A 23936-nucleotide genomic window follows, 5' to 3' on the forward strand; every position below is an offset into this window, starting at 1 on the left:
GCTCAGGGGAGGAGAGGCGCCCCGCGGAGCCGGGCAGCTTTCACCTAAATGTTTTGGTGGCGAGGGGGCGGCGCACTGCCCTAGGTAATGATAGGGCAGTCTGGGAGCCACGCGGAGGCTGCCCGTCGCGGTCGCAGCTACAAAGACAGCTTGGAGACCTCCCGCTTTCTTCCCTTGGGTACCAGCCCCACCCCTCCATACCCCCTCCCAGCACCCCCACCTCCGTCCCGCCTCGCCCCGCCCCCTCCTGGCCGCCCCAGCGCGCATGCTCTCTCCCCCCGCGGAGTAACCTGGAGAGTTAAAAGCCGCCCGCTGGCGCGCGTGGGGGGAGGCGGGGGGGGACGAGCTCGCACGCGCGGGCCCCGGGTGACAGCCGCGCGCCTCGGCCAGGTAGGGGCGCGCCCGCCCTTCTCCGCGGGGAGGGGGTCCCGGCGCGGGAAGGGGAGGGGCGCTGCGCGGCCGAGCTCCGTGGTGTCGCGTGTTTTGCGCCCCGCGGGAGGGGGCCGCGCCGTGGCTGTCCCGGACCCGCGCGTCCAGCCCCGTGAGTCCCAGGGGAGCTGACGCGGCTGCGGGCGCCCAGGCGCGCCCCCTCTTCCTGCACCGGGCCGGCTGCGGGGTGCTCGGGTCTCCGCGGAGGCGGGCCGGGCTGGAGGCGCCGGGTCCTCCGCGTCCCGGGCCGGGCAGCGGGGTGGGCGGGGAGAGGCGCCTCCCCGGAGCCCCGGGCCGGGCACACGGCGGGCACAGCGGCCGCTCGCTCCTGTTGCCGCCTCCCGCGTCAGAGTTTTCTTTGGAAAGTTGCATTTATTTTCTTCCCTTGTCTCGGCTTCACCGGAAAGGGGCAGGATGAGTCACCGTGGCGCGCACAGTCCGGGACCTGGGAGCCGGGAAAGGGGTCGGCGGTCGGGACGACGCGGGGTGCTCGGGCGCGGGCCAACTTGCTTGGGGAGGAGTGAGGGGTTATTAAGGAGGGAAAGGTGGCTGAGCCCTTTCGGACGTTAGTCTTGGGGCTTGGCTCTGGGCAGAGAGTTGGGCTGGAGTGTGTGCCCCGTCCTGCGCCTCGGTTATTCCTCATGGGAGGAGGAAAAAGAGAGGGTGTCTTTATCCTTGCCTCCCGGGCTCAGGTAGGGATGGTGAGAATCCTGAGATCAGCAGACAGGTGTGATGAGGTGATATCTGGGCACCCACTACAGCTTCTCAGGGCTCTGGGCTTACGCATGGCAGGCCTGCTGGAGAGGGCCCCAGGGACCCACAGGGTTGCTCCTGAGTGAGGGTCAGTCCTTCCTGTAGTCTCCTGTTCTCCCCAGGCGCTGCAGCCCTGTCAGTTGATCTTGCCCTTGACCTCTGAATCAGTTTCCTCTTCCTGACAGACACCCTTGACCTGCTCAGCTTTCCCCCGCTCCCCAGGGCCACACCTTCCCCTTTCTTTTTTCCCAAGGGGCCAGAGTGGAGGGTAGGGAGGGGTTTGGCATGGTGGGTACCTGCTGAGGACTTGCCCTTCAGCTGTTACACGGACCCGATCCCAGTGGAGCAGGGACTAAGAATAGCCCAGCTGCTGTCTTGCTGCCCTGGAGTCTGCAGCCGGGCACAGCCAGTGGACCGGGGCCTAGAGTGACCCTTGCTGGGCTCCTGAAGGCGTTGCTCAGGGGTTGGGGTGAGGCCCTGGGGGCTTCTGGCTGCCTTTCATGATGCACGTAGCACTTCAGAGCAGGACAGCCTTGGTGTTGGACTCACCTGCCCAAGGCCTGGGGAACAGGCTGGCATATGGGGGTGGGGAGGGCAGGGCCAGGAAGCGTAGGCTGACGATTTCCTCAGGCTTCCCTACAGAGCAACTTCTAGGGTGTGAATACAAAGTTATTTGAGGTCACAGTCCTTTTTGTTGGATGGGTCTCATCCTCTCATTCCTCCCTTATCTCCTCCCCACAAGCTTGTCTGGAGCTGGGACTCTGTTGTTCTAAAAGTGCTCAGAAAAATGGAGCTCGAGTCAGCAGGATGAATCTGAAGGTACAGATACAGTTGTGGGTGAACGTACAGCTGTGGACATTCAGGCCCCACCTTAGTGGAGATGTGACTGGGGCGGGGTGGGGGGAGTTTTCCTTCGTACTCACGGGGTGTATAGTGAACTCGCCTGTTCCTCCTGGCTCTGAGGTGTCCCGAAGGAGGAGCTGGACAGTGATCCTTGGTGGCCCAGTGAGGTACCTCCAGGCCACTGGGTGGTGGGAGGATGGCATGGATTCCCCTCTCTCAGCCTGGGTAGGGCTCTGGAGTCAGAGAGGCAGGGATCGTCTCAGGACTCCAAAAGTGAAATTAAGCTCTATCATCTGGACCATTGGAGCCTGATAACACAGCATTATGGATAACAACCCAGACTGTCAGGTGTTTGTATCCTGGCTGCTCCAAACTGGCTGTGGGACAAAGGGCACGTTACTTAACCTCTCTTAAGTCTCAGTATCCCTGGCTGCAAAATGGGGTTGATAGTAATAATGATAATATCTACTCTGTAGCTTTGTTACTTATTAAATAATAAATAGAACAAATGTATATGTAAATATATAATTCTATATAATCTAAAACGTAAAAGAAACACTATAGCTTTATTAAACCGTACATATAGAGCACTTGACTGTGTGCCTGATAGGTAACAAGCGCTCAGTAAATATTAGCTGGTATTAACTATATCTACTATATCTACACCTGTGACCCAGTGGACAGCAGCACAGCCTGGGCATCTGTTCTTGGGTTCTCCTGTAGACCTTTGTTTCTTTGGGACCAAGGCCTCCTGGACTTCGGGGAGTAGGTATGACTCATTGAGACTGGCCTCTAGCACTCAGATGCCTGGGTCTGAATCCCATTTCCTCTTGCACAAGTTACTTCACCTCTCTGTGCTTCAACTTCCTCCTCTGTAAAATGAGGATAACAGTACCTGCCTGGCAGTATTGTGAGGCTTCAACGAGCTGATTAAAGCTCTGAGCCCAGCAGCTGCAAGTAAAAAGAGCTTGATAAATGTCAGCTGCTGTCATTCGGTAACAATGGAGGCAATCATTGTGGCTTACACTCAGGAACCAAAGTTTCTTAGCAAGGGAATGATACCATATACAACTGTACATAAACTGTGAATGACACATTTGCAGTTGAACTTGTGGTCTGGTGCAAAGAACACACCAGGACTTGATGTCCTGGTCTCTCCCCTGTCAATACTGTGTGTGGTTTGTTTTTTAATCAGTCCAGAAAGCCCTGCCCTGCCTGTTCCCTCAAGACGGAAGAAAGTGCCGTGAAGTGATGGAGGTGAATATATATCCTGCAAGGCTGAGTGCCTTCTATGCAGAAAAGGTTATTTGTTCTGATTTTTGGAGAAGTTGTATGAGAGGGAGGGAGTGTTCTGCTCTGTCCTCCCCACCCCCCCACAACGCTTGGGATACAGTATCTTGACACTGCTTTCTGGTGTCAAGAAGAAAAACCCAGCCTGGCTTTCTGTGAACAGTCAGTGGCCCTGTTTGTTGGATAGCAAGGGTGGAGGCTGGACCAGTTGGTACCAGGCCCAGTGTCTTGAACGCTGATGCCACTTGACTCCTAGCAAATAGAGCTGGAGTGTGGAGCTTTGTCCAGTGTATTAAGTGTCCCTGCTTGGGGGCAGGGGCTGGTGACAGAGCCATCACGGGATGGTCCTGATGTCTGGCCAGAACTTCCTGTTTAATCCCTTTTTCTGCTACGTGGTCTGTGTTTCCTCCTCCATGGGAAGAAGTCCACAGTTTTGTCACTGACCCTGAACGACTTGTGGGGCTTCTTGTGTCCGATGTTGGAGACAGGCCTATACCTCACCTGTTGGCCTTGGTTTCTGTGTCTGTAAAATGTAGATGATAATATTCACCTTGCAAAGTCATGGTGAGGATTAAATGAGATCGCCATATTTAGCAAGGAGCCTGCATAGACCAGGTGCTCAGTACAAGTTTGTTCCTTTCCCCTTCATTGTTAATTCTGGAGATCACTGTCTCTGGGAAGCTGGGATGAGCCAGCAAGAAGGAGGTTGAAGACTAGTCAAGGTTTGGGAGAAAGGACTCCTTGACAGCTCGAGGTCCAGGCAGCCCTGGAGGAGGTGGAGGACTTGAGCTGGACAGGGTTCAGGTGAAAGGGAGAGGAGGTCCAGGGGAGGTCACTGGAACTGATGAGTACTTTGAAAGCAAAAATAGGCCCAGTGCTGATGAATAGCCCCGTCTTGGGCCCATGTCTCATGATTTGGGGTCTGGTATTCCTTGCACCACCCCTGACTGGGGAGGGGCTAAAAGGAGAGGTGGGTGCATATAGAAATCCCAGGCTCCAGCAGCTGTGTTTTGCAGACATCTACCCTTTGCATAGTTCCTACCTACTGGTCTCTCACGGCTCAGCCTCCTCTAGGAAGCTCTGGAGGCACTGAAGATGTCCCACTGTAAGGACTTGGGTCTCAGCCCCTGCGCCACCTCATGGTGCTCTGGCTGCACCTCGGCCCTTCTTCTGAAGGCGCTGAAGTCTGTTGTTTCTGAATCCCCAGCCCCTTCACAGCGGGCTTGCACACGCCCGGAGCTCAGTAGCGGTGGGTTGGTAGGCTTTAGTCTCTTTGACAATTCTCTGGGGAAGGTGAGATTGTAATGCACTGAGGTACACTCTCTTCAAGGGTGGGCAAAGTAGGGCTCTTTAACAACGACAAAAAACCACATCTTTTTTGGAGGCCCCTCATGCCCTGCTCACCACTGAGTGGACTGTTTTGGAGAACACATCCCTAGGACTGAGTCCGGCCCAGAGCCCTCTGATGATAAATGGGGCTGGTCACAAACCTTAGGATAGCAGCGCTGAGAGAGCCTGGCCTCCTTCCTGTATCCGTCACCTTCTAAGGGAGGCCAGGCAGCAGGGAGGGGACAAGGATGTGCATGGCTGGGGAGAGCTGCCTGGTCTCGCTGACTGGCAAAGTTCAAGTTCACTAGGAGGGAGGCTGTTCAGGTTTCACTTTGCAGGAGCTATAGGGAGCAAGGGGCGGGGGGAACTTCCCAGTGGCCTGAACGTGCCAAGCTCCCCATTCTTCTCCTGCGTTCCTCTGCCCCCACCCTGGGCCAAGGGATTTCTTGGTACCATACCCCCACCTTGTAGGAGAGTGTTTATTGTGGCCCAAGTAGAGAAAGAATTTAGTTACTGATTTCTGCCAGGAACAGAGTCCAGCTCTGGGAAGGAGTAGGGAAGAGGGCAATTCTGCCCCCAGATGTCTTGGTTACTCGGATCAGTTTCAGGTGACCGCTGACCCTTGGCACTCTGTTGTACTGGAGCAATGTGTAGGCAGGTAAAGGATGGGGTAAGTGCAGCTGGGGAGCCCTTCTCTACCTGGTTCTCCTTGGCTCTCATTGGTGGAAGGCTATAACCGCGCCCCCTCCCCACCAGTGCCATGTGGCCTTGTCAGTGAGCACTCAGTGGGCACCTGTCCCTGGTGAGCGCCCTGCCTGGGGCTGGGGGCGTGGGTGTGAGGTCACAAAGCTGCACGGTTGTAAAGAACCTGACAGCATCTAGACTAGCTCTCATTTTACAGGTGCAGGAGCTGAGTCCCAGAGAGGTAGAGTGGCTTATTCTAGGCTACACAGTTATAAGAGTTGCTGAAACTGGACTACACTGTCCAGGCTCCTACTTCAGTGCACTTTCTAGAATTTTCGAATGGTTTGAATTTTCCATTCAGCCCTTTTTACCTGTGCAACGTTGGGTGTGTTAATGAATTTCTGAGACTCCATTTTCATCCTTGTGAAATAGGAATATTCAATAATTTGTAGGATTGTACAAATGGTATGAATTAGAGAAGGTTTGGCAGGTACATGCAGACGCCTCCTGGACGGTTAGCGGGTGTCAGCCGCCGTGACTATTTTCCCTGTGGCTGGGAACCACCCTGTCTCCTCACTGGGGTTGTTTATCCCACCTTTCCTTTCCCTTTGCAGCCTCCAGCACCAGGCAGGTCTGCTGAGCGACCTCTGCTCACCTGCCGGGCCAGCACCTGGGGACGCATTTACATTCCTGGCATTCCTCTTGCCTTTGGGGGCTGAAAGAGGCACTGGTGCCCAGGTGGGAGGCACGTGGGTGAGGGGGATGGAAGCTGAGAAGAGGATCAGTGTTGGTCCCCCTCCGACCTCTGCTGCTCCTGTTGGGAATGAGAAACCCCCTCCCAAGTTTCTCGGCTGAGGAAGCCCAGACAACTGAAGAAGTGGTTGCCAGAAACTTCCACATACTTCCTCCAAACACACTACACGACTGGGAAGTTGGTGGTATTAAGCTAAGTTGCCTCGCCTGTCAAATGGGTATACTCATCGTACCCGCCTCGTCAGGCGGTTGGAAGATTAAAACGCTTGGAAGAGGGCCTAGCATGCAGTAAACCTCAGTGTTAGCTGCTGTTAGTAAGTGCAGATGAGGAAACTGAGGTTTAGGGAGGTCAGTTAACAAGGTCACATAGCTACAGTGACATATGGAGATGGCACGCGAACCCATGCCAGGCCTCGGTCACCCTATAGAATGCACTGGGTTCGGGAATGTCTGGGCTCAGAGGCCTGTGACACCGGGGGTGGGAGAGAGCTCCAGGTTGAAGAATACGGATTGTCTTGGTTTGGAGGGCACTTGGTCAAGGTGACCCCGAGTGACCTTGGGTCGTAGCTGTTTGCGGAAAGGAAGTCTGATTGGGAGACACAGTTGCCTGGAGTCAGATGTGTGTCTGTTTTGACCACCCGCAGGGGGTGGCCACGTGATTCTGGGAGGGGTGCTTCGCCTAGACCAGCCAAGGTGAGGGTCAGGCCAGCCCCAGAATTCCTGTCGCTGGACTGGAGAGGGGAGGGGAGATCAGAGCAGGCTCCAGGGACTGCCCGCTGTCCTTTCCCCTCCCCTTCCCCCAACCTCCTCTGGCATGTGTTTCCTTTCAGAAGCTGTGCTGGGGCTCTCAGACGGGGCAACAAAAGCAACTTCCCTCCAAGCCACTGCCACCTGTTGGGTTTTCATACATTGGGGGTGAGCGGGGGGAGGGAGCCGTTGCCCTTTTCCCAGCGTCTGCAGGGTGCCCCCTCTGCACCCCCAGGGACTGGGATTCTCTTTGCTGCCCAGTGTGGCGGGGCTGGAGGGGGTGGGGGCCCGCAGCAGCTGGAAGGGGAATCGAGCGGGAAGGGGCCGGTGCTGGCAGCCGGGAGGGAGTTTGATGGATTACTCTGCAGGCCGAGAGGTTTCTCCCTAATCCCCCTTTGTGTCCCGGCCTGCCGGCCCCTCACTCTCTCTGACAAGCTGCTAAGCAGAAGCCTTCCAGTCCGAGGGAAGAAAAGGCAGCGCCGCAGGGCGGACTCTAAATCCCTGGCCTCTGGGCCCTGGGGAGGCAGGAGCTAGGGAGCAAGTCTGGATGGGGGTGGGGCCTCCTCTCCGCTGATGTCGGGGTGGAGAGGTTGCACTCTGAGTGGGGTTCTCAGGTGTCTGTGGGAGCACTGGGAGGTTGTGGGTCTTCGCTCCTCGTGCAAATCACTGTTGCCTTCGGTAGGGTAGGCTTGGGGGGAGCAGACCCTTGCTTCTTTGGAAGTACGCGTTTGAGCTCAGAGAAACAAAGACTAAGTATGTGTTGGAAGGCATGGAAGCCGTGCTTAGACTAGTCCTGTGTCCCCCTCTCCCTAGCTGCCCAGGCAGAAATTCCCACAGCTCAGCATCCCTGACGAGGGGGTCTGTCACGGTGGAGAGCTCATTGCCTCACAAGGATGTTCATCTCCAGTCTGCTGTCTGGCCAGCGCAGGCTCTTTCTGGGCTGTCCCAAGACTCCTGTGGACCTGCCGTGAGGGCAGAGCTCATTTTGGGAGTGCCATATGCTGGGTTTTACGAGGTAAGACCAAGGGCACTGGTCCCCTAGGACTTCTTCTGTGCCCCCAACCTAGAGGATCTGGGAGAGCACAACTTGGAATGAGATTCTGGGGTCCAGCCCGCTGTGGAGGAACAGGGGTCCCCCTTCCCGTGCAGTCTCACGTCCTCTACCTGTGGGCTTCTCCCCACCTGCAGTCCTGGCCTGGGCCAGATGGCCCGGGCTGGGGTGTGCGTTAGGGAGATTGGCCTGGAGTGACCCCACCCCTTTCTGCAGCTGAGTCATTATTCCTCGTGGCTGGCCTACCCCATCCCCAGTTTCCCTCTCTGCAGGGAGGGGCTTCCCAGTGGCCGCGTGAGAAAGAGCACAGTCTTTGTGAGCGTGGAGGGAGGACGCAGGGTCGTCGGCTCGCGGGGTCAGGGTGCGGCCGTTTGATGTGCCTGGCCGGCTGTGGGGACGCTGGCCCGCATAAAGAGGCCATAGAATTGCTGCCTGACACTGGCCCACTGCAGGGCTGCCCCCAGCCCGGCTCCCTCTGACCTCTGTCCTTCAGCGGAGGGAATCTGCTCCCCCAGCTCCACCTCAGCCGCGAGGGGTGGCAGGAGCCCCTTTGAAAGCCCTCAAAGGCCTCTTTATATATCCCTCTGACACTCCCTTCCCAGAGGAGCTACCAGGAGGTGCCTTTCCTCCTGCCTCCTCCACTCTTGAATTCTGGAGAAAGTTCAGGCCAAGTTTGTTCCTGTTGCTCAGTTTCATTTCCCTGTGCTCCCTGCTGAGGTAGCGGGGTGGGCAGGGATGGGGCATTCCAGCCTGGGAGGCTCTGTCCCATCCACTCACCACCTTTGAACCCTTAGGAGAGCTGCCCCCTCTGGGGGTCGGGCTGGAATTTCCTTGGTGCGTGGGGGGATGGGGGCAGGCGCTTAGGTCTTTCCTGTCTCTTCCGCCTCCCACTCCAGGCTGCTTTCAGCCATCTATCCTGTAGGTAAGCATTTCCCAGGCCCCTTCTCATGCTAGGGTGGGTGCTGGAGAGTTGCAGTGGAGCCTACAGCCTGCTCTGGGGGTGCACTCGAAGTCTCCCGGTGTCTGGAGCTGGGTAGGTAAAATGCAGGTTCCCCGAACGTGCCCACGGCTCTCAGTCTCCAGGGCTGGAGCTCTGCTCCCCCAAGGGTCAGGGAAGATGGCCTGGAGCAGAGCTCCCTAAAGGTTCCCAGAAGTCTCGGGTTTCCTCCAGCTTTCTTGCTGTCCCGTTATCAGGGGGCCCAGGAAAGGGGGGAGATATTTGGACCTTGAGAGGGACTTGTCCTCCTTAGAAGGCTGCTTTCACAAGGTTAGGCCAGACTCCCCCTTTCAGGTACCTCCACTTCCCTCCTCTTCCCGCCCCCTCCCCACCAGGTGAGCACTCAGGGGCTGGCTCTTCTGGTTGAGCTTCTGTTTGCCGGACCGGGCGCTCCAGGAGCAGTGGGGCAGGAGGATCTGAGTCAGAAGCATCTCTGAGGCTGGAGGGGAGGGTTGGATCCTGTTTCCCCGTCTGTATTCCTGAGGAGGCGGGGGAGCCCCTGAAACAGAGGGACCCAATGGGGATCTGTCACTTTCAAGCTTTGGGAAGAAGTGTGCCCTGGGGCTGTGGATTGCAGTGGGTGTGACAAACTGCTTCCTGCTCCCCTCTGAACCTGGGAACCTGGGGCCTGGGCTTTTCTGTTTGTGTCCTTGGGAAGAAGGCCCTGGAGGGGCCGCTGGTGACTTGAGCTTGTGCTGTGGGTGTCCTCTGTAGTTTCTTCCACGTGAGGGGATGCAGTGGGAGAGGCTGGGGCACTGGGGAAGCTGTAAGGAGGAGAAAGGGGGGACTTTGGAAGGGAGAGTATTCTTATGGGCTTGGACTTTTCTCGGGCACTTCTGGGCTGGGAAGAGTCAAGTCTGTGGTGGCAAGAGTGCCCAAAAGAGGGAGGACGGGCTCAGCAACCTAAGAGGAGAGGGGTGCAGAGCAGGGCTGGAGCCCGCCCACTTTCTACCCAACTCCTTTCAAGGAATTCCTTACCTGGCCCAGCCCCTGGTCACTGGGTAAAGCACCTCTGGGGGTGGAGAGAGGGGCTGGGAGGGGGAAGCAGCTGGGCGGGGGAGGCGCTGGGCTGTAGGAGGATTTTGCCTTTCTCCCTCGTGGGCTGTGGAGGTCCTGCTTGGTGCTGGGAGTGGGGAGCTGGATTAAAGGAGGGAGTAAGTCAGGTGGGGTGATTAACGTTTGCTGGAGAGCTGCAATTTATTTAAACCACAGGGAGCAACCAGGGCTTGGGTGCATGTTGTGGGAGAGGCTGCGTCTGATAAAGTCTGTTTACTCAGGGAGGACCTGGTCCCTTTAAAACCCAGGGCAGGTGAGTCTCCAAGGCCCTCCCAGACTTGGTGGAACTTGGGGGAGGCGGCTGCCTAGCCTTGTCTGAAGTCCCTTCCTTGGTCTATAGGCTGCAAAGCCCTGGAAGGCAGTTACGGAACGGACACATCTTACCCAGGATTGATGGCCGTCTGTTTCCTTTGTGGCACAGCTCAGAGAGCAACCTACAACATGCTTCGTAACACAAAAGTCCCTGCGGGGCTTAGTGATATTTGAAACGATAAAAGAAGTTGAAGCACCAAGTCATGAGCTCTGAGACTGGAAGAGGGCATGAGTGAGGGCCGAGGGTGCTCCAGGAAGGCTCTCGGGTGGGCCCAGGCCCTTGGCAGTAAACCTTGCACAGGAGCAGTGCTCTTCAACAGTGTCAATGGGGTTGAGTCGGTGAGGCCGGGGAGGGCACTCCAGACTCCAGCCATAAGTGGCGTGAAGCTCTGTCCACCCGTCTACGCCGCCATGGGATGGATGACAGGTTGGGGGACTAGGCCCCACCCTCTATACCTTCTCTGCATAGCTGACTTGATTTCCCCTCTTTTGTGGTCACTTGTAAACAGCGGACTGCAGTGGGTGCCACAGTCAGGAAGCAAGACCTGGAGGCCCACTGCCTGTGGGTGGAGGACCCAGGGTGGGTACTCCCCTGGTGGGATGTGTCTGCACAGGAGGCCTAGCAGGAAGGGCTGTGGGGACGTCTGCTGAGAGTGGAGCCAGGTGGGGAGAGAGGAAGTCTGCCCCGGGGTCACTGACATCATCGCAGTGGCCACCAGGTGGTGCGGTTTCATGCCCCTGTGAGGCTGGAACCTGGGACCGGTCCCACTGTCCCCTGACAGTTGAGCAGCGCGTGTGGGAATATGTCCTCCCCATGGACGTTGAGCATGGAGAGAAACTCAAGGTAGAGGTTTTCAGGCCTAGGTTCTTCCCGGGGAGCGCTTTTTTTTTTTTTTTTTTTTGCGGTACGTGGGCCTCTCACTGTTGTGGCCTCTCCCGTTGCGCAGCACAGGCTCCAGACGCGCAGGCTCTGTGGCCATGGCTCACAGGCCCAGCCGCTCCGCGGCATGTGGGATCTTCCCAGACCAGGGCACGAACCCGTGTCCCCTGCATCGGCAGGCGGACTCTCAACCACTGCGCCACCAGGGAAGCCTGGGGAGCGCTTTTTAAGTGGTTTCAGTGAGAGGTTAAAACCCAACCCGACGAACCACAGCCTCTCTGGTCTTCCTCTTTGCCCTCGTCCTTGGGGTGGAGTTATGGTGCAGCATGGCTTGTGGCCAGGTAGTATGGAAGAGGAAGTGTGACTCTTAACGAAGGGGAATTGAACAGCCCAGCTTTGGGAAGTAGAGAGAGAAAAGCGAACAAACCAGGCCTGGCAGAGGGTTTCCAGGGGGCACCTTGGTAAACAGTGCCTCGGGAACTGGGAATTCAGTTGGTTTGATTTTTTTTTTTTCCTTCAATACTAGGAAACAAGGGCAATTGCAAAGATATTCCAAAACAGAGAATTACTGACATCTAGTTGGCTCTGGAGTGTACTGAGGTTTAAAAATCATATTTACCTTATGAATATGTCAACCTTAGGCTAGTATTAACATGCACTTCCTGATTGGCCAGTAGGGAGTGACACCTGGGTGGCAGGGCCACACCATCAGCCCGGGAGTGAACAAGATTCAGAATTCAGAGCAAATCCTGCAGATCAGATTCACGGGAATCTCTGTGTGTGTGATTGTCCCAGCTCTTTTAGGATCTGAGTGTTGAGTTATGTCCCCACCGAGGCACCCCATGACGACAGACAGGCGGTTAGCATGGCTGAGAAGCTAGACCTGCACGGAGGGCCTGCAGAAATGGGTTTCTGGCTGAGTCCTATGCGGTCGGTGGCAGCAAGGAGGAGAGGCCTGGGCATCTGGAGCAAGGCTGAGATGGAGCAGTCCTGGAGTGTGTGAACAGGCCGGAGCCCTACCCGCCTGGCGCATCATGGTCCAGAGGCTGGGGGTGAGCCGCCTGCTGCGGCATCGGAAAGCCCAGCTCCTGCTGGTCAACCTGCTGACCTTCGGCCTGGAGGTGTGCCTGGCTGCGGGTATCACCTACGTGCCACCCCTGCTGTTGGAAGTGGGGGTAGAGGAGAAGTTCATGACCATGGTGCTGGGTGAGTCCCTACATCCTCCTTCCCTCCTGCTCCAGATATGTGTCCCCTGGGGAAGTAGGGCGACAGGGCCTCTGCCCAAAGAGCTGCTTGGAGGCAGAGGTGGCTGCCTGCTGTCCCTGAGCCTGGTGGGTCAGCCTGGCTGGGGAGGGGGTGACCCTGGGCTGAGGGGGTCTGAGAGAAACAAAAGGGTACAGGGACGTTCCCTGGTGACCTCTGTATCTCTGGTCCCTACGCCATGCATGGCCCACAGGAGACACTGGAGAAACTGCCCTTTGTAATTCCTATCTGTGGTCTCATTTAATTCCTGCAGCAACGCTTTGAGGTTACCCATTTCACAGAGAGGATGATGGAAGCTAATAAGCCGTCAGGTGACTTAGGCCGCTGGACGGTAGCTTAGCTGCTGATTAGGAGGGTCGGGACCACCCTCGGCCCCCACCGCCAGGGCTCTTTCTTGCCGCTAGGGCAGGGGCTGGGCTCCTAACTGCGGACGAATTCTGTAAAAGCCACGGAGGGCAAATGTCACCATCATGTGACTCCCAGGAAGAGGGGGCTCTGTCAGGATGACAGGCTCTGGGGTCCGACTGCCCGTTGAAACCGTGCCTGTGCACGGCGATCACCGGTCAGTTGGGGCACCAGTGATCCTAGTTGTGAGCAGTAAATTGGGGTCCTGTGAAGTACTCAGCACAGCCCCCGTACACAGTGGGCCCTCCATGGGATATCATCATCATTTCCACCCTTCTCGAGGCAGTTGGTACCCTTCCCCCTGCCCCTTCTGGGCCCCAGCCTCCAGCTCATACTACTTGCCCTCCTTGCAGGCATCGGTCCGGTGCTGGGTCTGGTCTCGGTCCCGCTCCTAGGCTCGGCCAGCGACCACTGGCGTGGGCGCTATGGTCGCCGGAGGCCCTTCATCTGGGCCCTGTCCCTGGGCGTCCTGCTGAGCCTCCTCCTCATCCCGAGGGCCGGCCGGCTGGCGGGGCTGCTGTGCCCGGACACCAGGCCCCTGGAGCTGGCGCTGCTGATCCTGGGCGTGGGGCTGCTGGACTTCTGTGGCCAGGTGTGCTTCACGCCGCTGGAGGCCCTCCTCTCTGACCTCTTCCGGGACCCAGACCACTGTCGCCAGGCGTTCTCCGTCTACGCCTTCATGATCAGCCTGGGGGGCTGCCTGGGCTACCTTCTGCCTGCCATCGACTGGGATGCCAGTGCCCTGGCCCCCTACCTGGGCACCCAGGAAGAGTGCCTCTTCGGCCTGCTCGCCCTCATCTTCCTCACGTGCGTGGCAGCCACACTGTTTGTGGCTGAGGAGGCAGCGCTGGGCCCAGCCGAGCCCGTGGAAGGGCTGTCGGTCCCGTCTGTCCCACCCCACTGCTGCCCGTGCCACGCCCGCCTGGCTTTCTGGAACCTGCGCGCCCTCTTTCCCCGGCTGCACCAGCTCTGTTGCCGCATGCCTCGCACCCTACGCCGACTCTTCGTGGCCGAGCTGTGCAGTTGGATGGCATTCATGACCTTCACACTGTTTTACACAGACTTTGTGGGCGAGGGGCTATACCAGGGTGTGCCCAGGGCTGAGCCAGGCACCGAGGCCCGGAGACACTATGATGAAGGTAAGGCTTTGGCAGCCCGGGGCCCTGTTGTGGGAGCTGCCCTCCCGTGGATGTTCGGGTGCAGGGAGATGCCCACAGCCTGTGCCTGGGCTGGAAGCTGTGCCTTGGGCCCCGATTTCCCCATCAGGACGATGGCCCCGTGTGCAGCCTGCGTGTGCAGCTGCTCAAGGAGCGAGTGGCTTTGCTGCAGTCGCAGCGGGGCCTTGGGCTGATCGGGGAGTTTGATCAGGCATTGCCCCAACTTGATGGAGGACGAGGCTGGGCTTGTTTAAGGTCCAGAAGCTGGGCCTTGGGTTCGCCTGGCCCGAACTTCAGTGTGCCCTTTGCTCCCCTACTGACTTTCCAAATCGCCTTGCCAGCCCCTTCCAGCTCAGGCGTCTGGAATTCTATCTTGGAGCAGAAATGTCTTTGTGTTCCCTCTACCTCTCCTGATAGGCTGAGCACAGCCAGCCCTTAGAACATCTTCCTCTGCCCTTAGCCCGTGGCTTTGGCCACATTCCCTGAGGTAGTGGAAGAACTTACACCCCCGTTGCTATGGGCAGGGCAGGGGATGCTGGGGAGCAGTTCCGGAAAATAAGTGGAAGAACTTACACCCCCCTTGCTATGGGCAGGGCGGGGGATGCTGGGGAGCAGTTCCGGAAAATAGCAGGTCTTGGGCAGCAGGTGCCTGTGGCTCCTGATTCTGAGCACCCCTCCCCCCTCATGGTATTGGGTCCTTTTTCCCTACCCCCTGTCTGATGGCCTCTTCCCCCTCCCCACTCCAGGGGTCCGGATGGGCAGCCTGGGGCTGTTCCTGCAGTGTGCTATCTCCCTGCTCTTCTCTCTGGTCATGGACCGGCTGGTGCAGCGATTCGGCACCCGGGCAGTCTATCTGGCCAGCGTTGTGGCTTTCCCCGTGGCTGCCGGCGCCACGTGCCTGTCCCGCAGCGTGGTGGTGGTGACCGCTTCAGCTGCCCTCACTGGGTTCACCTTCTCTGCCCTGCAGATCCTGCCGTACACGCTAGCGTCCCTCTACCACCGGGAGAAGCAGGTACTCGCCCTGGCCACTGAGTGGAGTGGGGTGGAGGGGCAGCTGACCAGCCCAGGACCGGTGTCTGGCAAGAGAAGCTGGAGAAGGAATTCTTTGATCAGAGAGGAAGCCTGTTGTAGCCCCAGGGCCAGAGACTTGGGCTGCGGAAGGAGGGTGTAGATTAGATTCTGGGAATGACTTCCTGGTGTCAGGACTATAAAGCACTTAAAGTGGATGATTGCAGGAAATGTGAAATCCTTCTCTGGAAATCCTGAAGAATCAGGCTAGCAGAAGGCCTCAGTCAGGGCTGAGTTGTTCTGTGCAGAGGCAGGGGGCTGGATCAGATGACCTCTGGGGCACCCGGCTTCAGCAGCCAGTGAGTGGGAAAGGTCTGGTGTGGGCCACGCCTTCCCTTATTCAGGGGGGGACCTTGTGAGTGACCCAAACCTTGCTTTGGTCTCGGAGATGGGGAAAGCTCCCTACCGCCCCTTCCCCTCTTTTGGTTTGTCTTCCTTTTCTGTTTAATTCTCTCTTTTCTTTTCCTGCCTCACTCCTTTGCCTCGTCCCCTCCCCCCGCCCCCATGGCGGATCTCTGAGCCTGATGCGCCTGACACCGCTCGCCTGGGCACTGTGTAAGTTGGGGGGCCTCCTTCCTGCTCAGCCCCACACTAACCAGCCCCTCCAGGGGCCCCCTTCTCTGGGAAGCCTCCTGACCAGGCTGTGTGGTCACCTTTGTTGTCTCCATTGGCCTCACTGAGCTACAGCCCTGGGTGCAGAGCTCTGCCCAGAGGGCAAGAAGTTGGGGCGTCCCAAGGAAAAAGAGATGCAGCCTGGCTTCTAGACTGTAGGAAAGACATAGTCTGCCCCTTGTAGGACATGGGTGGGGTAACTGCGAGGCTGGTTAAGCGAATAGGTAGCTGCAGGGGTGGGGGTGGAGGTGGGGCTTTGGGTTGGGGGTGGAGGTGGGGCTTTGGTTTGGGGGAAGCTGGTCCCCGAGTCCCCTGTCAGTGCATTGAGAACCTTCATCATCCTCCACGCTCTCCCGCCCTGGTTGGGCTGGTGTCCAGAAGCCAGGCTTGGGCATGTGCCAGGGAACGTGCCGAGCTGGTGGTCTTCCCTTCAGGCTGAGAACACGTCTGTCCCCAGGGGCCTCTCCAAGCTTCAGCCACACTGATCTTTTGTGGGGTGGCAGCAGGAGGTGAGGTTCCAGGCATGGTTGGCCCCGCACCCCATCTACGTCTGCTTTGTCCACTTCTGGCTGCACCACGAGCCTTGGGATTCCCTGGTGTCAGGCTTGAGCTCTGCTGTGGCTCCCAGCGCTCATGCAGCTGACCCTGAGAGCTCTGTGTTAGGCACTAGTGGGCCTTGGAAAAGCGGTCAGATGAGTTCTGGCCTCGTCATTAGATAGGAGGGAGGCTCTGGGACATGGCGGGCAGGGCAGGGGCAGGTCACACTGATCCAAGGCAGACAGTGAGAAGGAACAAGAAGGCTTCGGCCTCAGCACAGCTGGACCATGGGAGTCGGGAAGAGGGCGACTCTTTCTGTTCCTCGCTTCCTCTAGGCTGAGTCTGAGGACCCTCCCTGCCCCAGGCTGGGGCCGCAGACCTCACAGTAGGGCAGCAACTATAGCCTGGGCCTGGGACCCACAGTGGGAAGGGAGCGTCTCTCTCTGGTCTCTCTGGAGGTTGACAAGGGTGTCCCAGTAGTGAGGTGGTAGGAGCAGAAGGAGGAGGGTTAGGAGCATCTGTGTGGGGCTTTGGGGCCTTTGGGGCCCCACCTTTGGACTTTGTTCCTCTGCTCTGACATGTCTCTCTGCCCACCTGTCTTCATTCTTCTGTGTCTTTCCTTTTCCTTGGGGTTCTGTTCTCTTCCTAACCTGCAGTACTGAGTTTGTCTGTCACTTACTGATTCTAGGAGAGGCTAGAGGAGACCTAGACTTCTGGTTTCAGATGTCCCCTCCTGGCCCCTGCCCGCCTTCTGAGGAGAATCCTCACTAGACCCGGACCAAGCAAGGTCTGCTCAGTTTTCTGAACTGCTGCCCGATTTTCATTAAGGCCTCGTGCCTGGTTTCTTCTAGCCCCTGGGATAAAGGCCAGGGCCTGTTCTCCTAGTTGGGGGATCCCATGCTTGGGTACATACCTGTCCTTGTGTGTTCCCCTCCCCCCAGGTTTTCCTGCCCAAATACCGCGGAGATGATGGAGGTGGTACCAGTGAGGACAGCCTGATGACCAGCTTCTCGCCGGGCCCTAAGGCCGGATCTCCCTTCCCCAATGGACACGCGGGTGCTGGAGGCAGCGGCCTGCTCCCTCCTCCACCTGCACTCTGCGGGGCCTCTGCCTGCGATGTCTCCATGCGTGCAGTGGTGGGCGAGCCACCGGAGGCCAGGGTTGTTCCGGGCCGGGGCATCTGCCTGGACCTTGCCGTCCTGGACAGTGCCTTCCTGCTGTCCCAGGTGGCCCCGTCTCTGTTTATGGGCTCCATTGTTCAGCTCAGCCAGTCTGTCACTGCCTATATGGTGTCGGCTGCAGGTCTGGGTCTGGTTGCCATTTACTTTGTCACACAGGTGGTATTTGACAAGAGCGACTTGGCCAAATACTCTGTGTAGAGTACTTCCAACCCACTGAGGGAGGACCTGCCTCACTGGGTCCCAGCTCTCCCTATTCCAGTCCCCTGTTGGCCCGGTAGGGCTGTGGGCTGGCCTTCCAGTTTCTATTGCTGCCAAAGTGGTGTGGCTCTCTGCTGCCGCCCTGTGGCAGTGAGGTGTATAGCTGCACAAGTAGGGGACTGGGGCTTCTTCCCTCCCACCTCTCCTCAGTCTTTAGGGCTGGCTGACTGGAAGCTCTCCAGCAGGCTTCAGTCTGGACTTCCACAAGGAAAGAAGGGCAGGGCATTTAATTAACTCTGTGCACTGGAATGCAGGACTCTGCCGGGGGATCACCCAGGCTCAGGGTTAACAGCTAGTGTCCTGGTTGAGAAATACCCAGAGAAGGGATTTGGGGAGCTGAGTAAACTCAGCCACCTCGTCTCCTACAACCAAGGCCTCTTATCCCATAGGTTCTCCCAGTGTCGCTGTTGCATGGGAGTTTGTGATGTGAAACGGCTCCTCTACAGGATTTGAAAGTATGAAAGTTATTGGGGGACGCGGTCCCGAGGGGAGAAGGGAAGCTGCCTAGCCCCACAGCGCCACCTCTCTCCTGTTCCCCCTCCCCTGCATTTTATTAGGACTTGGCTTGTTGGCCCCTGTGTTGCCATCACAGGGACACAGGTTTTTAAATAATTAACTTATTTATTTAAGTAGAAGGGGAATCAAGGTGTTTAGGGGTTGGGTAGGATGAGATCCCTAATGACTAGGTCCCCTGAGACGATTGGTTATTGGGCTGAGAATTGTTAGAATCTCCTTCTCCTGGAGTGATTGGTCTGGCCCCAGAACTGCCTAACCCTGAGCCTGGAAGCTCTGCTTACCCCAACTGATATCCCAAATCCTGTTACCCAAGGCGGGGAGGGCTGGGGAAATGTGAAGGGTGGGGCTTCAGGTCTCAGCAGCCTCCGTAGCCTCACCTCCCCTCTTGGCCCTGCCGTCCCCCCCAGCTCCCCTCTGCTCCCTCTAGGACTGGGCTGATGAAGGAGCTGCCCAACCCCACCTTTCCCCACTGGCTCCACAGCCCTCTCCTTGGGGCTGTTTTGGGACCAGAAGCACAGAGTGTGGCTCCTTGAGCCTTTATCCGTCTCAGCCCCCAGGGCATATCTGTGCTTGGGGAATCTAGCACAGAAACTCAGGAGCACCCCCTGCCTGGGCTAAGGAGGTCTTATCTCCGGGGGCTTTAAGTGCCGTTTGCAATAATGTTATGTCTTATTTATTTAGTGGAGTAAATATTTTATACTGTATGTGAGCAATCAGAGTATAATGTTTATGGTGATGAAATTAAAGCCTTCTTATATGTTTAATTGGTCTTTGTGTCTTTTCTGAGCAGAAAAGACCAAATCTCTCTCAAATTATCCTCAGCTTCCTTCTCATCAGGACCGTTTTTTGGCAGCTTCAGTTCCCAGCACCACCAGCAGGTGGAGCCATAGACCAACACTCTTTTGTCCTTTGGCGATTGGGTGTGGCTGTGCTTCCCCAGAATTGGGGAGTCCCTTTGAGGGTGAGGGAGAGGGCGGGAGAGTAAGAAGTATAGAGAGTGGGGGCATTTTCCTTCTCAAATGGCTCGCGGTGTGGCCAAGGAGATGGAGCAAGCACCCATTATCAACCACAGCAATAGGAAGCCCCTGGCATGTATGGGTGAGGATTCGACACCACTGTGCCTCGGTTCCCACCCTTTCCCACCTCCTTCACCCTTCCTGCCAGGCTCAGGTCAAGTTCAGTCTTCTCAGCCTTGCCATTTCCTCATCCCTCCAAACTTCACCGGCCTTCCTGTCCCTTAAATTCAAGTGGTCAGTATAGTTAACACCCTAGGCAAGGACTAGCTTTATTTTTAAAACGTTCTGTTTTGTTTAACTTTCTATTAGTTTTCAAACATACACAAGAAATGAGCCTGGTGATAATGAACCCAACTTCAACATTTATTAACATTCTGCCATTTTTATTTCCTCTATTTTCCCTCCCCCACCCTTACCCACCCCCTCCCCCGGGGGCTATTTTTAAAGCATATGGCAGATACAATTTCACTTCACCTGAAAATACTTCAGAATGTATCTTTAAGAAATAGGACTTTTAAACAACTTGATCACAATACCATGAATATATTCAACAAACAGTAATTCCTTATCATCAATTACCCAGCCCATGTACATTTTCCCCCAATTGCCTTGAAAATGTCTTTTTACAGCTGGTTTGTTCAAATCAAGATCGAAGAAAAACAACTATTAATTTGCATTTAGTGGTTATGCTTCTTAGGTTTCTCTTAATCTCTAACAGTTTCCCTCTTTTTTTTTTAAATGCCATTCATTGGTGAAGAAACAGCCATTTTTCCTACAAAATTGTCTACATTCTATGTTTGGCTGACTGTATCCTCAGTGTTATTTAAAATGTTCCTTCTTCCCCCCTTTCCCCCCATAATCTGGTAATAAGATCTAGAGGCTTGGTTAGATTCAGACTTGATTGTCCCATCAGAGGGACACAGGCCTTTAAATGTTTAACTGAATACCTCTGTACACTCCTACATAATTTTGAAGAAATTTCAGGTATCATATTCCATCCCTAAATATTTCAGGATGTATTTCAAAAATATAAGCACTTATTTAAAAAAAAACACACATAGTCACTTTGCTATTATCAGACCAAAAAAAAAAAATTCCTTAGTATAATCAAATATCCAGTGTTCACATTTCCCTGTCTCATAAATTTTTTTGTATAGTTTTTGTTCAAACTGAAATAAGTTCCTTATGTTGCAGTTGGTTGATGTGTCTCTTAAATCTCTTGTAATCCACAGGTACCTCCTCAATTTTAATCTTTTTCTTTGCAATTCATTTGTTAAGGGAACTAGATTGTTTGTCCTATAGATCATCTGGATTTTGCTGATTGCATCCCTGTAGTGATATTTCACATGTTTTTATTGCCCTTCTATTTTCTGTAATTGCTCTTCTATTTTGGTAATTATAGTCAGAGACCTATTCAGATTTGTTTTTTTTGTTTTTGCAAGAATACTTAATAGGTTTGTGTACCTCCATAGAAGGGAATATGTATTGTCTGCTTGTCTTCCTTTTTTGATGTTAGTAACATTGATATCTTAGATCCATTTTTTTCATAGGCATTGGAAAATTATGATATTCTTTTATTTCCTAAACAAATGCTGGACTCTTTCCTTATATTTACCAGTTTTCAAAATAATGAATTGGTTAACTCCTAGTGATGACAGAGGTTTTTCCCCTTAATGTCATTATGTATTCATGTGTTTAAACATATGTGATATGTTTCAATCCTTTGCATTTGCTATTCACGTTCAAATTTTTCCCATCTTTGGCCAGTGGGAGCCTCTTCAAGTTGATTTCTTTGAGTCCTTTTGACAAACTTCTAAGTGGTCTTTGAACGCTGCTTTGCTTTCTGGCATGACTAGATGCCCTGGCTCATCTTGTATATTTCTTGCCATAGACCTGGAATGAGCTATTTTCTCTAAGGGTCTCTGATTGCTTTTTATGGAAAAAGGTTTTTTCCCATGGAGACCATAATATCGGCATTGGGAGTACTTGTTACTAGGTTGATCATTGGTTGTAGGTCTTTTCAGTGGACAAAGCTAGGAAAAAAATCTTTTAATGTAAATACATGGTGAGTTTCGGCTGATATTTCCAATTCAAGTTCAGGATTATAGATTATATATGTTTATATATCTACATACATATGTATTTTACTTCTGTATCTAATTTCTACCACACTGAAACAGAGCTGAAGGCCTGGCCCAAGGCTTTCAGCATGTATGTGTGTATGTGTGAGAAGAAGCAAAAAGAACCACCAGTCAGTAATTAATGTCAGCCTGTCTGTGCCACCAGAACGTAGAACCTGGCCCAGAAGCCATGTTCATTCTTTCTCCTGATCCAAGGGAGAGAGAATGAACACTTGGGCAAACTGTTTCAGAATACACAAAAGGAGACTGGGAATCATTAGGGAACAGGAAACTTGGGCTCAGAGAGGCTTTTCTTTTCTTTCTTTTTTTAAAATTGAAACATAGTTGACATACAATATTATGTTAGTTTCAGTGTACTACATAATGCTTTGATATTTGCATACATTATGCAGTGATCACCCCAATAAGTCTAGTGACCATCTGTCCCCATACAAAGCTATTACAGTATTATTATTATTTTTTTAATATTTATTTATTTTTATTTATTTATGGCTGTGTTGGGTCTTCGTTTCTGCGCGAGGGCTTTCTCTAGTTGCGGCAAGCGGGGGCCACTCTTCATCGTGGTGCGCGGGCCTCTCACTGTCGCGGCCTCTGTTGTTGCGGAGCACAGGCTCCAGACGCGCAGGCTCAGTAATTGTGGCTCACGGGCCCAGTTGCTCCACGGCATGTGGGATCTTCCCAAACCAGGGCTCGAGCCCGTGTCCCCTGCACTGGCAGGCGGACTCTCAACACTGCGCCACCAGGGAAGCCCTATTACAGTATTATTGACCATATTCCTTATGCTGTATATTACATACTCATGACTTATTTATTATATAACTGGAGATTTGTACCTCTTAATCCCCTTCATCTGTTTCGGCTGTCCCCTGGCCCCCTTTCCCTTCTTGTAACCATCCATCGTTCTCTGTGTCTGTGAGTCTGGTTTTGTTTTGTTTTGTTTTTTAGATTCCACGTATAAGTGAGATCATGCAGTGTTTGTCTTTCCCTGTCTGATATTTCACTTAGCATAATACCCTCTAGAGCCATCCATGTTGTCACAAATGGCAAGATTTCTTTTTTATTTTATGGCTGAGTAACACTCCAGTGGGGTGTGTGTGTGTGTGCATGCGTGTGTGTGAGTGCATGCACATATGTACATGTATACCATATCTTCTTTTTGTGTGTGTGTGTGGACCTGTACTGCATGGCTTGTAGGATTTTAGTTCCCTGAACAGGGATCAAACCCGGGCCCTTGGCAGTGAAAGCGTGGAGTCCTAACCACTGGACTGCCAGGGAATTCCCACCACATCTTCTTTATCCATTCCTCTATTGATGGACACTTAGGTTGCTTCCATATCTTGGCTACTATAAATAATGCTGCAATGCACCTTGGAGTGCATATATCTTTTAATTCAAAATCAGTAATTCAAGTGTTTTTGTCATCTTCAGGTAAATACCAAGAAGTGAAATTGCTGGATCATATGACAGTTCTATTTTTAATTTTTTGAGGAACCTCCATACTGTTTTCCATAGTGGGTGCACCAATTTACATCCCCAACAATATACTAGGATTCCCTTTTCTCCACATCCTTACCAATACTTGTTGTTTGTTGTCTTTTTAATAATAGCCATTCTGACTGGTGTGAGGTGATATCTCACTGTGTGTTTTTTTTTTTTTAATTAAATACTTTAAAAAATTTTTGGCTGCATTGGGTCTTCGTTGCTGCACGTGGTCTTTCTCTAGTTGCGGCGAGCGGGGGCTACTCTTTGTTGTGGTACACGGGCATCTCGTCGCAGTGGCTTCTCTTGTTGTGGAGGAGGGGCTCTAGAGCGCAGGCTCAGTAGTTGTGGCGCACAGGCTTAGTTGCTCCGTGGCATGTGGGATCTTCCTGGACCGGGGCACGAACCCGCGTCCCCTGCATCGGCAGGCGGACTCTCAACCACTGCGCCACCAGGGAAGCCCCAGTATGGTAATTTTAACAATGTTAATTCTTCCAATCCTGATCACAGTATATCTTTTCATCTGTTTGTTGTCTTCAGTTTCTTTCGTCATAGTTTTCCAAGTACAAGTCGTTTACCTCTGTGGTTAGGTTTGTTCCTAAGTATTTCACTCTCTTTGATGCAGTTAACTTCAGAGGGCCTTTTCTAGCACAAGTTTTCAATATTGGGGACCAGCTAAGCCAGCTCACAGGCTGTGAGGCCTTGTGTTGGTAGCACCTCAGTTTTGTTTTTTTTAATATTGGAGTATAGTTGATTTACAATGGTAGTTCCTCAGTTTTAAACTACATTCTTCACAGAAACACCAACTTGCTAAGAAGTACAGAAGGGGAGGAAAGAAGCAGGAAGAAAGGGGACTCTGGAAAGGAGGAGGAAACTGCAAGTAAGCTCAAAGACGTCACAAATAACATTTACAGAGTCCTTTTCATGTGGGGTCTCAGACGAGTGCAACCTGGCCAGTGCCCTTAAGGAAAATTTAATTTAGGTGGAAAGGAATAAGCATGGATGAATCAAGTGTTCATAGATGTACCAGGTGGGATGTACGTGGAAAATTCAGAACATGAACCAAAGATACTAACAGAGTTTAGAGAAGGTAAAATGATTTTTTTGTGGTGGAGAGAGGAAGGCTCTCTGGCCTCATCATGCTGGATCCTGCCCATCTCCCAGAGGGGGATGGAGCCC

At 54.0% G+C, this 23936-nt stretch overlaps 1 protein-coding gene across 4 annotated transcripts; it reads left to right on the plus strand.

Annotated features, from left to right (window-relative positions):
* Positions 1-281: 281 nt before the first annotated feature.
* SLC45A3 (solute carrier family 45 member 3) lies at positions 282-18885 on the plus strand. 4 transcript variants are annotated; one of them, XR_010941312.1, is made up of 5 exons: positions 282-390; positions 11920-12330; positions 13146-13931; positions 14696-15572; positions 17108-17248. XR_010941312.1 is itself a non-coding variant. In XM_067729231.1 (5 exons), the coding sequence occupies exons 2-5, from the start codon at positions 12159-12161 to the stop codon at positions 17543-17545; spliced, it is 1662 nt and encodes a 553-aa protein (XP_067585332.1). In that variant the 5' UTR covers positions 282-390; positions 11920-12158; the 3' UTR covers positions 17546-18885. The 4 variants fall into 4 exon arrangements, 3 of the variants coding, with proteins under 3 accessions (XP_067585332.1, XP_067585334.1, XP_067585333.1); XM_067729231.1 differs by having other exon boundaries at positions 14696-14961; positions 17108-18885; XM_067729233.1 differs by lacking the exon at positions 282-390 and adding an exon at positions 1803-7843 and having other exon boundaries at positions 14696-14961; positions 17108-18885.
* Positions 18886-23936: the final 5051 nt, after the last annotated feature.

This window comes from Pseudorca crassidens, chromosome 2 (genome assembly GCF_039906515.1).
Source record: "Pseudorca crassidens isolate mPseCra1 chromosome 2, mPseCra1.hap1, whole genome shotgun sequence".
Taxonomy (NCBI): domain Eukaryota; kingdom Metazoa; phylum Chordata; class Mammalia; order Artiodactyla; family Delphinidae; genus Pseudorca; species Pseudorca crassidens.